General features: G+C 43.9%; 1 protein-coding gene across 1 annotated transcript; it reads left to right on the top strand.

The window, feature by feature from the left end:
- The first annotated feature begins 1,233 nt into the window (after nucleotides 1–1,233).
- LOC124695251 lies at nucleotides 1,234–11,302 on the top strand. Its single transcript, XM_047228120.1, has 4 exons — nucleotides 1,234–1,506; nucleotides 1,617–3,101; nucleotides 3,727–3,894; nucleotides 10,181–11,302. Exons 1-4 carry the CDS (start codon nucleotides 1,234–1,236, stop codon nucleotides 11,057–11,059), a joined length of 2,805 nt encoding a protein of 934 aa, XP_047084076.1. The 3' UTR covers nucleotides 11,060–11,302.
- The last annotated feature ends 420 nt before the right edge of the window (nucleotides 11,303–11,722 follow it).

Below are 11,722 nucleotides of genomic sequence, written 5' to 3'. Positions count from 1 at the left end.
CTCCCTCGGGTTCGAGCGGATCCTGCAGTCCACCTGCTGGCTCTTAGGCTCTTAAGTGTGGTTGGTACGTTGATCTGTGTCTTCTTGCGGTTGCAGGCATGCTATCGGAGGTTCCGGCGTTGGCAGTGACACGGTACGGGGGCTATGTTTCTTGCCTCCTCGCCATCCATGGCAAGAAACGATGCATGACGAGTTTCAGTTGTGTGGTTGATGCAGGTTGTGTTGTAAACCGTGTTGTTTTGTGTTTGTATCGTGGCGTTATACCGGCCGTCTTGGTCTTTCCTTCTGCAAAATGTTATACACATGTAGTTTAGAAAAAGAATATCAGAAATTATTTGCACTAATGTATACATTTGTTCAGAACCGGACTGCTTGGATGATACTGAGGTGATCGTAAGCATCGCCCACTCGGGCAGAAAGCTTTGGCTAAGGTTATTAACTCGTATATGATAATGTAAAATATCGTAGCGAGTAGTAAATTATCAGTCGATCCTGCCATATGTGTTCATGGAAAGTGTGATGTCTGTACGTTAGTTTTTTTTGCGAAACGCAGTACGGACGTAGACGTTTATATATACGCACATACACTCACCCCTATGAACGCACGCACACCCTACCCTATACGTTAGTTTTTGTAACTAGGCATTTGCACACAAAGAAATTGGTTTCATTTTTTGTTGTTTCTTTGATAAAATAAATTGGGGAGCAAATATTCGATCCCTTGCCTTGTCTAATAGATGAAGCACTGATTCTTGAGAATCGAAGATGACAGTGCCAGTAGGGCAATGCTTAAAGGTAACGAAGTGCTCGCTACAAGATAGCATAACCTTCTAAACAAAAGCTACAACATCCCTGATTTTATCAGTTGCACAAGACAAGAACAAACTCAATTTTATTTGCTTGTGTTAGTTTACTTGTATACTCTCGTCGGCGACCAGATGGATGAGCACGGGGTGCCTTTCCCCCATCCGAAAAGAGGAAGAAATCAGGTAAACCGATCGACCTCTTTGGTGTTCATAAGTGATAGCTTATATCCACTGGTTTTGTTTTGTATACGGAAGAATTTAAGCAGAATCTGAACTATTAATTGCTCTCGAAATTCAGGGCCCGTCGTCTGTAAATAAGCTACAGCTGAATGCCTATGCAAAGACTGATGCCGAGTTGCCGGGGAGCCAACGCCAGACGGGGACGGACTGCATCCCAGTGATGGTGAGTATCACCGCGCCTTCCGGAATGGAAGCGCAGCGGGAGCCCGTCGACCTTGTCGTCGTCCTCCATGTCCGAAAAGGCCGCAATGTGCCGGAGAAGTGGCAGGAGCTGCTCAAAGTGGCCCTGGAGATCGTCACTGGGAAGCTCGAAACCAAGGACTGTCTGGCTATTGTACCCTTCATGCCAAGCTTATTGCCGATGTCCGAAAAAAATGCCAAAGCTGTATTTGAAAAATATAAACCGGAAAGCATCCAAACCGACACCTCGCTAGTGATAGATCTGGAATCCGCCGAATCGGTATGTAAATTTGAGCCTCGATCCTTACCTGGCTACGTATATGCATCATATTTTCCATTCTTGTTTAATGTTTGTACTCAAAGCCAAGCTTCCTGTGTACGTGTTTGCAGATTTTCAATAGTCGGACATACGAGGATAAGAAGAAGCGCGCTGGTTATATCGTCGTCATCTCCAACAGCGAGGATGACATAAACTCCCTCCTCACTTGGAGGTTCCTCAGTGTCCACGCCTTCGGCTTCCGCGGTGCGCACAATGCATGGACCATTCACACCATTGCCAGCAGCCGAGATTGCAGTTACGCTATCTTGGACGACGAGCTCGGCCGGATCACTCAAGCCTTCGCTGCCACCATCGACAGGATCACCTCCGCCGTAGCCGTCATGCCAATAGAGATCCAGCTTAAGTGCGAAGAGAAGGTGCATCTATCTGGATTAATCGGCTCCCCCCGCCTCAGCTACTCCATCTCCGACAACAAGAAGAATGGTACCATCTGGCCCCGGGCTCACCTCCCTGACGTGCCGACCAACTTCGTCGTCCTCCTCTACACCGGCAACCTTAGGAACGACGAATGCATAGATTTGTCCAAGGTGCTCAAAGTTTCTGCCAAGTACTACCAGAATCCGAGAGCGTCCCAGGCGCGGACAACAACAAACTTCCCCAAAGGCCAAGACGGCATCGGGGAAGTGCTGGGCGAGGAGGTGGAGGTGGACACCGTCTCAAAGGACATGCCCGGATCCAAGGAGGTGGCTGCTGAGATCGTCCGGTTAGAGGCTGTTAGAATCATCCATGAAATCATTGAAGAGAATAAACCAGACTGGGATCAGCTCCAGGCCGCCGCTAAAAAGCAGCGCGACCGGTGGACCAAACTAGAGAAATACAATGAAGGTGACGACGAGGACGGGAAAAAAAATATGGAGATAAAAGAGTTGGTCGTTGAGATAATCCTTGAGAACAAAACTGATTGGGAAAAGCTCCGAGCGGCGGCAGAGAAGCTGAGAAAAGGATGGACCACACTCAAGTATTCGAGATGCGGTCTGGCGGCGGGAGAGCTAATATCCAGTCTCTCCTCAGAGATGCAAGAGATGGAGACAAGGCTGTACAATAACTACATGTGGCCTGAGTACCTACTGTCGTGGAAGTCACACCAGTGGTGGCAACTGCCTCTGCCACCACTCTTCATGGACAAGCTAGACACTGAAGATGATCCTCTTCTGCGGCTGAGGATCACCGCAAATGTCGATGATATCCCAAGGCACAAGAAAGGCCTCCCGGTGCTGGTGCAGGTCATGGCGCCAGAGGTGGGGCTGGCCAAGGCGAAGCGTGCACCTGTTGATGTGGTCGCCCTGCTCGACACGGAGAAGAAAACTAAGAAGAAGCGGGAGCTGCTCATCAAGGCCATGGAGGTCATCATGGACAAGCTTGGCCACCAGGACCGCATCGCCATAATACCCGTCCAAACCGCCACCACCCAACCTGCAGCTCGGTTCATGGACATGTCTAAACAAGGCCGGAGGGACACCTCCATCAAGTTGAAGTCTATCGTGGTCAAGAAACCAACCCCGGCCGCGCCTTACACTTACCCCAGCGCCACGCAGGTATATATATATATATATACACACACACATATATGATGCAATATATAATGCATGTTCTAGCCATCGAATTATATCTACCAGAACATTTTGTTCTATCTGCAACTTTTCTTTTTCAAAAGAGTTAATCTAGAAACTGGGATAGGAAATCGTGTCAGGAATTTTATGTAACAAATAATTTATTGATGTATCCTTGAGAAGGTCACATTACGTGAAAAAAAAGAGAGACTCCAACGACACATGCTACCCTTTCTTTAGAGTCCTTATATAACTACTTTTTTTTGCCTGCTAAAGAACTGCTTTTTAAAAGTTGTTTACTTCTTTTTATTGCTTGAGAAAGCAGCTAGTAAAAACATAGGGTTGATCGGCAGGGGCGAAGCTAGCAAAATAAATCAATGGGTTCATCTCTACAAAGCAATGTATTTTTACTAAGTATTAAATGGTGCTAGGTAAAAATTTAGTCTAGATTAGCACAAATTCTTTGGGTTCACTTGAACCCAATTCTTACATGCTAGCTCCGCCACTGTTGATCGGTTGCTGGCATGGTACAAAACAGGCGCAACTTTTTGCCTCTTCCAAATGTGATCGATGTTAACAGTGCGTGTTTGATTGACATTATCTCATGTAGACCTCACACGGGAGAGGCCACAGTAAATTCATCAAGTTCATAACGAACTGCCTCGGCATTGCCCCCACCAACTCGCCCACGCTCATCCCCAGTCCTGCGTCCTCAGGAAGTGATGTTGTTACCGATGATGGCACCAAGCTGTGGGAGGCATTGAAGGATGCTGAGAAGGTATGTCAGACGAACACTTTCGCTTTTGAAAAGTTTTTTTAGATTCAGTTAAGAAAAACAACCCATAAATAGCGACCAAAACTGGGATAGGGATTTGGTGCACATGGGCACCAGTGATCCCTCCACTTTCAGATTTTTAAATTTTTAAAAATCTCACATTTTTATTTCTCCAATAATTTATGACATTAAATATGTAGATTGATATGTACAGGAGGAATCTACGTAAAAAGTCCCGATAAAAAATACTTTAAATTTTGAGAAATACAAAATAAACAAATTTCTGACAAAAAGACATAATATTTTAATACTATTGTACTACCATTTACTGTCACAAATTTGTCTTTTCTATATTTTCCAAAGTACAATGTATTTTTTAACGGGATTTTTTTGCATGCACCCATATTGTACATATCTATCTATATATTTAACACTATAATTTTTAGAGACACATAAGTGTGAGGTTTTAAATTTTTCAAATATCTGAAATTGAAGGGAGCATTGGTGCCCATGTGTCAAAGACACTTTTTGCCAAAACTGTCCCAACAGATTCTTTCTTGACGTACTGTGTAATGACTGTATTTTCACTTGATTTGCACCGTTAGCCAAACTATGGATGCTAATTTAATTTTTTTTCCCAAAAAGGTGCTAAGGGCACCTCCACCGGGTCGATGCATTTTAAACACAGAAAGTGACCGTTTTGGTCCGTTTGCATCGGACCGTGAACACAAAAAAAGACCAGTTTTCAGCGCGCATTCGTTTGGGTCAGGGTCTGCCCCAGCGGCCCGACACATTTCTTTTTTCAAATAACAATTTGTATTCATAGAAAAAATATACATAGTGCTGAAAATTGAATAAAAAGACTTGAAATTAAACCATAGCTAACTAGGGCACCCGCCATGGCCGCCTACTCGTCGTCGTCGTTGTTGACGAAGATCGGAGGTGCCCACGGCTAGAGCCAGTACAAAGCCATTTGTGGCGCCGGAGGCAGCAACGTTGGTGCGGGAGGAGGTGGTGGTGATTGCGGCTTAGGCGTGGGAGAATGCGGTGGCGCGCGCGCCTGGCTAGGCCCAGGCATGACTGGAGGAGTCATCGGCCTCCCTTGTGTCAGCATGAAATCCTGTAGTTGGATGGCGAGGCCATCCCAATGGGCAAGATGGTTGAGCTTGCTCTTGGCGATGGCCATTTCGATGGCCTCCTCCTCCGTGAGGTCCGCTTGCTAGACCTCCTGGTTCACGTTGTCACCTTGAGCAGCTGCGTCATCGTGGCCGTCCTTCTCCTCGTCGTCGTGGCCTTTGTCTTCATCCTCCTCATCATCATCAAGGTTGACGCTGCACTCCCAGTTGAAGAAGTCCACGTCGCCGAGCTAACCCGTGTTGCGGCGTGGGTGAAACTCCTAGGACCCGAATCTAATCTAGTTGTAGGAATTGAGGGCGAAGGGCCGATTGTCGCGCAGATCCCGCGGCTGGATGAAGCAGCGGCGACTGATCTTGTCACGTCGCTCGCATTCCTCGCACATGCCGGGAGTTGAGAAGCCAGCCAGCCGGCTGGTTCACATCCCGCCAAGGTGCCGATCGGTTCTCCTCGTAGAGTTGGTGCTTGTAGTCCGCCAAGATGTAATAGCGTTCCCGCACCTTCTTCTTGCCACCACGAGACAAGCCGGCCTCGTGGTCATGCTTCATCCTGCAGAAAGGCTAGCACTTACTCGTGGCGCTCGTGCTCGAAGGATTTAGGCGTGTGCAATGACGCTAGGTATTGGCGAAGGTGTGGCCAAGATAGAGGCGGCAATGCTTGGTGTCGATGCATAGCGTCGCCCGAGCCAGAACAGGCACGCGGAAGGCGACGCCATTAACGCTGCAGGGAAAGCCGCAAAGCGCCGGCCACCAGTACTGACGCGCAGAAGGCGAAGCGGATACTACCGCTGGCAGGCTGTCCCAAGGGAGAAGGGAGCGGACGCGTGCACTGGCCGTGCCATGTCCTCACCGACGCATTCCGAGCCTAAATTTAGCTGCTAATGCATCTGCGCAAACATGTCGTTCATTTTGCATGGGGCCGCTAGGTTAGAGTTCTTTTCATTTTTTTTCTTTACACGGATGCAAACGGTCACTTTACTTTTATTTACGTCCGGCTACTGGAGATGCCCTAACTACGCGTGGAAGCAAAACAAGACAACTCTACCAAGCAAATAAAATTGGTGTGGACATATACTTTTGCCGAAATCTAGCATGTTTTCCTTCCAAGCATATGCTCTTGTTGGGTCCGTGCACTTGTGGAGTTTTACATTATTTTCTTAGCAGCCAAGCTCTAAGTTATTAATGGATTACTTAGTTCCTATCTTAATAATGTCAATGTCTGCCGCATGTATTTTCCAACATCTTCTAAGACGAGGCGCCAAAATCTTTCACACATTTTCATAAGGGAATGTTGCCATGGTACATTGTTTTCTTTGATATGTGATATCCGACGAAACATAAGGTTTACATTAGTAAACTTGGGTGAAACCAAACATGTCTTTCTTCTTTTTTTGGAGCGTTTGTTTCGTACAATTTAGTTTCATTCTTTATTGTTGCTTCTGTTCTTTCACGCGGAGATAGCAATCGTAGGATTCATTCAGGCTTTCTTTTGTACTTACATGATTTATATTTCCTTCTGTATTTTACGTGTTTAGTCCGGGTATATTTTATTATACATGTTTTAATACAGTCAAATAATGCAATTATACATTCGCAAAAAAATGCAATTATAAAGAAACAGTGTGTAGACTCTTGCCCATGGCACAAAAGTAATTTTATTGCACTTTATATTTAATTTATATGCCGCCAACATGTCTTTGCCTTTCTGCAAAAAAAAAAACCATTAGCGGGAGTTTTTTGTTGTTGTCTGGGTAGATTCTATTCTTTCCATATACTCAGAATGGTTGAGGTGTGTTGTGTTGACCAATCATAGCTCCATGAACCTTTTTGGTATATAAATATGAAACCCCTACAAGAAATTCCATTCATCGTGACCATCGTGAATGTTTATAGTATATATTTCCTCCTGGAGATCATGCTTCTCATGTGCAACGGTTGATAGTGGGAGATGGAACATTTCATATATGTTTACATCTGCTATATATGTGCCATGCGTTCTCCACAATTATATTTTCACACTTCGCAAATGAGGGGAGGTGAGGATACTTAACTTATCTTATTTTCGATAAAGAGAATATATTAATATCAAAAGATACCAATTACACCCAGCCTCTGCAACAACCACGCACCACCCTAATGGCATTACGGATGCACACAACCAAAAAATAGAAAAGAAAACTAAGAAACAAAAGTCCCGCTACAGTATCTCAGGCCTAACAACAACAATACATCCACCACCAAGACAACACCTGAAATCAAAAGCGACGCCTCCAAGAAGGGAACAGTGCTCCAACATCGTCCTCGCCCGATCAAAGATCTTAGATTTTCACCCTGAAGATAGTCCCCGCTCTCAAAAAAAAATGTCTCCAACAAGGTCATTGCCAGGCATAACCAGTTAAGGCCAGACCTTGGGTTTTCACCCTGAAAGGTAGGAGTCTGAATTTCACCTGTAATGTCGCACCCACATTCATACCGTTGCTGTGAAGCCCGGAACACCAAGCAGGTCCCTCAACATCACGGAAACTTGAACCTCCCTTGGCTATTCCTCCCATCCCGCCTTCATGCTATTCTCTTCTTCTGACTTTCATCATGGATCCATAATCACTTGATGTCAACACATAAAAAGAGCTTCGCGCCGCTCCCTCCAGAACCAAATGGTCGGAATAAAAACATGGGTGTGCGCGACCGAATACCACCCGATCTAGCAAAATACAGGCAAAATATGTGATGTTCCATTCACCGGCGGAGCCTTCCGGAACCCAACACTCCAGCTAGATGAAGAGGATCAACATCCGGTAGGTCTTCACCTTCGCAGAAGAAGAACCCTAGGACCACCACCTTCAAACCCGACGCAAATGAACATGCCCCCACGCCGCCATCCGCTGACCAACGACGACGAAGGAGAATTCGGTGGACGGCGGTAGCCGCAACCACACCATCCTCGCCCCACATATTGCCGCCCCCTTCCTCGCGCCGCCAACAGAAGCCGACGATGAATCTCAGCGGGCCCAAGATCCAACAGCCGCCGCCACCACCACCATCCATCGCTGGAGGCCATGGAGGTGGAGCCGCCGCTGCACGTCCCGGGATGCCGCCCTAGACGTGGAGCACGTCGAAGTCGGTGGTCGCCGCCCCAGCCGCCACCGCCGGTCGCTGCTTCCAACAACCTCCTGAGCACTTTGGCACCGGGGCCCGCCGCCACTGTGGCCAGCGCCGACGGCAGCGGCGGAGGGAGAGAACGTAGAGGGACGGGCGACGAAAGGAGAGTGAGCCCCCCACCCCCCGGCGGCGCCCTGGGGAGTGCCACGGGAGGGCTTAGGGTTGACGTTTCCTTAATTGTATCATACTTAACTTATCTAACTGCACCATTCCATATATATTCTCACATTTTGCAAATGAGGCGAGGCGATGATATTTATAAGAATCTCAACCTCACACATCTACCTACTTATTCTAACAATGAATTTCTCGCGAGGATTACACGACATGACTCAAACAATTAACAAATGTCTTTAAGGACTAGAAAATAACTCGAATTGTGTGTTTTGATAAAATGTAAAGACAATTCATGAAGTCGAATACCCCTACATATTTTTATCTTAAAATTTGGAAATGCCTTAAATATTTTCTTTAGAATGAAAATTACATTCGTCATACATTTGTCTCAACTAGTGTCTCTATATATGTTTCACACAATCTAAAGCGTCTTACCAGAGTGTGTCCATATTATGCAAAGGTCTAATTCTAAAGAGACAACTAAAAAACGTTTAGGAAAAATGTATCTATGAAAGGCTTTAGTAATTTGTCGTATAAATGTTTAGTAAACATGGATGAATGTATACGCAAATTTGCATCTTGGTTTGGCATGTTCAACTGATAAGTTATGCCATCTGTAGCATATAGTTGACATATTCGAATGCCTATGCAAAAGTAAAGATGAATGTAAGCACGCTAAAAAAAACTCCCTTGGTGATGGCTATAGGCCCATGAATTCAAGTAGTATAAAGCGATACTATTAACAAATGTCCTTAAGGATTAGAAAATGACTTCAATTGTGTATTTTGATAAGATGTAAAGACAATTCATGAAGTCGAATACCCTACACTTTCTCTGAAAATTTGGAAATGCCTCAAATATTGTCTTCAGAATGAAAATAGCATTCCTTATACATTTGTCTCAACTAGTGTCTCTATGTTTCACACTTTGTGAAGCGCCTTAGGAGAGTGTGTCCATATTATGCAAAGGTCTACAAAAATTCTGAAGAGACAAATAAAGAAGCGTTTTAGGAAAATGTTTCTATGGAAGGCTTTAATAATTTGTCGTACAAATGTTCAGTAAACTTGGATGAATGTATAAGTAAATTTTCATTTTGGTCTGACATGTTAAAATGATAAGTTATGCCATCTGTAGCACATAGTTGACATATTTGACTGACAATGCATAAAAAGAAAAATTGAATGTAAGGAAACAAAAAAAATCCCTTGGAGATGGGTATAGGCCCATGAATCCAAGTAGTATAAACCGATACTATCAGGAAATGCCTTTAAGGACTTAAAAAATAACTCGAATTTTGTCTTTTGATAAAAAATGTAAATACAATTAATGAAGTCGAATGCTCCTACATATTTTTCTTTAAAAAACTGGAAATGCCTCAAATATTGTCTGTAGAATGAAAAATGCATTCCTTATAGTTTTCTCTCAACTAGTGTCTCTATGTTTAACACATTATGAAGCCTTGTTAGCAGAGTGTGTCCATGTTATGCCTACAATTTTTTCAAAGAGACAAATAAATAAGCATGTTTTGGAAAATGTCTCTATAAAAGGCTTTAGTAATTTGTGTATAAATGTGTTCAGTAAACCTGGATGAATGTATAAGAAAATTTTCATTTTGGTATGACATGTTCAACTCACAGTAATCCGATCTGTAGCACATAGCTGACATATTCGAATGACAATGCATAAAAGAAAGAAAAATTAATGTAACAAGCCGAAAATCCCTTGGAGATGGGTATATGCCCATGAATCCAAGTAGTATAAAGCGATACTTTATCGATCAGAGTAAAAAAATGACATTTGCAAATTAAATATATAGTTAAGAATTAAGATACAATTATGACTTATAAAATAAGACAACTAATTAATGTTTGTATGTGTAGCTATTGGATGGCCACCTAAAAAAGGACCATATTGGCTTCATCATCGTCATCTCCGACGGCAATGGTGACTTCGTCCGCCAAGAAACTCTGACGTCAAAATACACTATGCATGCTTTCGGCTTCCGTGAGTGTGGCACACACAACATTAGGGCCATGCACTACATTGCCAATAGCTCCAGCGATGGCATCTATGCCATCATCGATGATCACCTGAATCAGGTCACATGTGCCTTCAAGGCCTGTATCAACAAAATCACCTCCACACTCACCGTTACTACAGAAGTTGGTATTTTGTGCAGCAATTCCTCCAATGAAGTAGCTTTATCCACCGTTAATTCTGGAAAATTCATATCTGCTATTGCGAAGAAAGAAGCAGCTATCTTTGTTGGTGCCCTATATGCTGGTGCGGTGAGGAATTTCATAGTGTACGTGCACAAGGTTGACATGGTTAGCGAAGAGGACTATGCCAACTTCTCCAAGTTATTCAGGATTGATATAAAATGGTTGAATGCGTTCACCAACAAGGATGCCCCAGCAAATTCAGGAGCTTTGCCAAGTGTCAACGACTCTGCCGGGGACAAGGAGAAGCTCGATGGACAAGTGGTCATTGTGAGGGATGGATCTAATGAATCCAAAGAGGTAATGACGGATATTATTGTCCGTTTCAAGGCTGTCAAAATCATCCATGAGGTTACTAATCCCAATTACAAGAAAGAAGTGTTAATTGAAAGGCTACAAAATATTTGCCACGGTAACACAAGACTGGTAAGGGATATTCAGACGATGGTGGCCAACTTGCGTAGGGATATAGATATTCTATCGCATATGCTCTCGTGGGAAACATTTCAAGGATTGTCCGAACATCCACCCATGAAATAGGTGCATCCAAGTGAAAATTTAATAAGCATTAATGCTCTTCCGGTAAATTTTATTACGGGATGCAGTCAAGTCGAAAGTTCTATTATTGAAAAGCTTGGTGAAGTAGTGGTCTGCGTCATGGTCCTTCGAAAGTTTGGAACCTCCATAAAAGAAGATCTTTGGTTCTACTTATGAGCTTGTGTAGTTTCCTTGAATCAGTTACTTGCAACAAATTTCTTTCCCTTGTAAAATACTATTGTGGAATATGTGTAATGTTATTTTGCGAGACGAAATTTACTTCATGCCTTGCCAAACACATGGGTCAAATTATGTGGAATGTTACTCCTTCTGTTCCGAAATATAAACCATATTATTTAAAATTAGCTGAATGTCCATGCGTTGCTACGGCTCTCAATTTTTTCTTGCCGCACATGTGTCAACATAATACTCCTCCGGTCTCAAATTATAAGGCGCCAATAATTTCGATGTCGATCGAATGTCATCATTAATGTTTATAGTATGTATTTCCTCCTGTAGATCATGTAATTCATCGATACGTTTGGCGTCTAATCTAGAGATACCATTAGACGCGCATCCAACTTCTAAAAAACGCGAGGAAAAGTGTATAACTAGGACAGCGGTTACATCTCCCGCGCGTACAAGAACTGGAAATAAATGACAATT

Source organism: Lolium rigidum, chromosome 3 (genome assembly GCF_022539505.1).
Source record: "Lolium rigidum isolate FL_2022 chromosome 3, APGP_CSIRO_Lrig_0.1, whole genome shotgun sequence".
Lineage (NCBI taxonomy): Eukaryota > Viridiplantae > Streptophyta > Magnoliopsida > Poales > Poaceae > Lolium > Lolium rigidum.
Note: the sequence above shows the minus strand (reverse complement) of the source record. Positions and strands in the feature narration are given on the sequence as shown.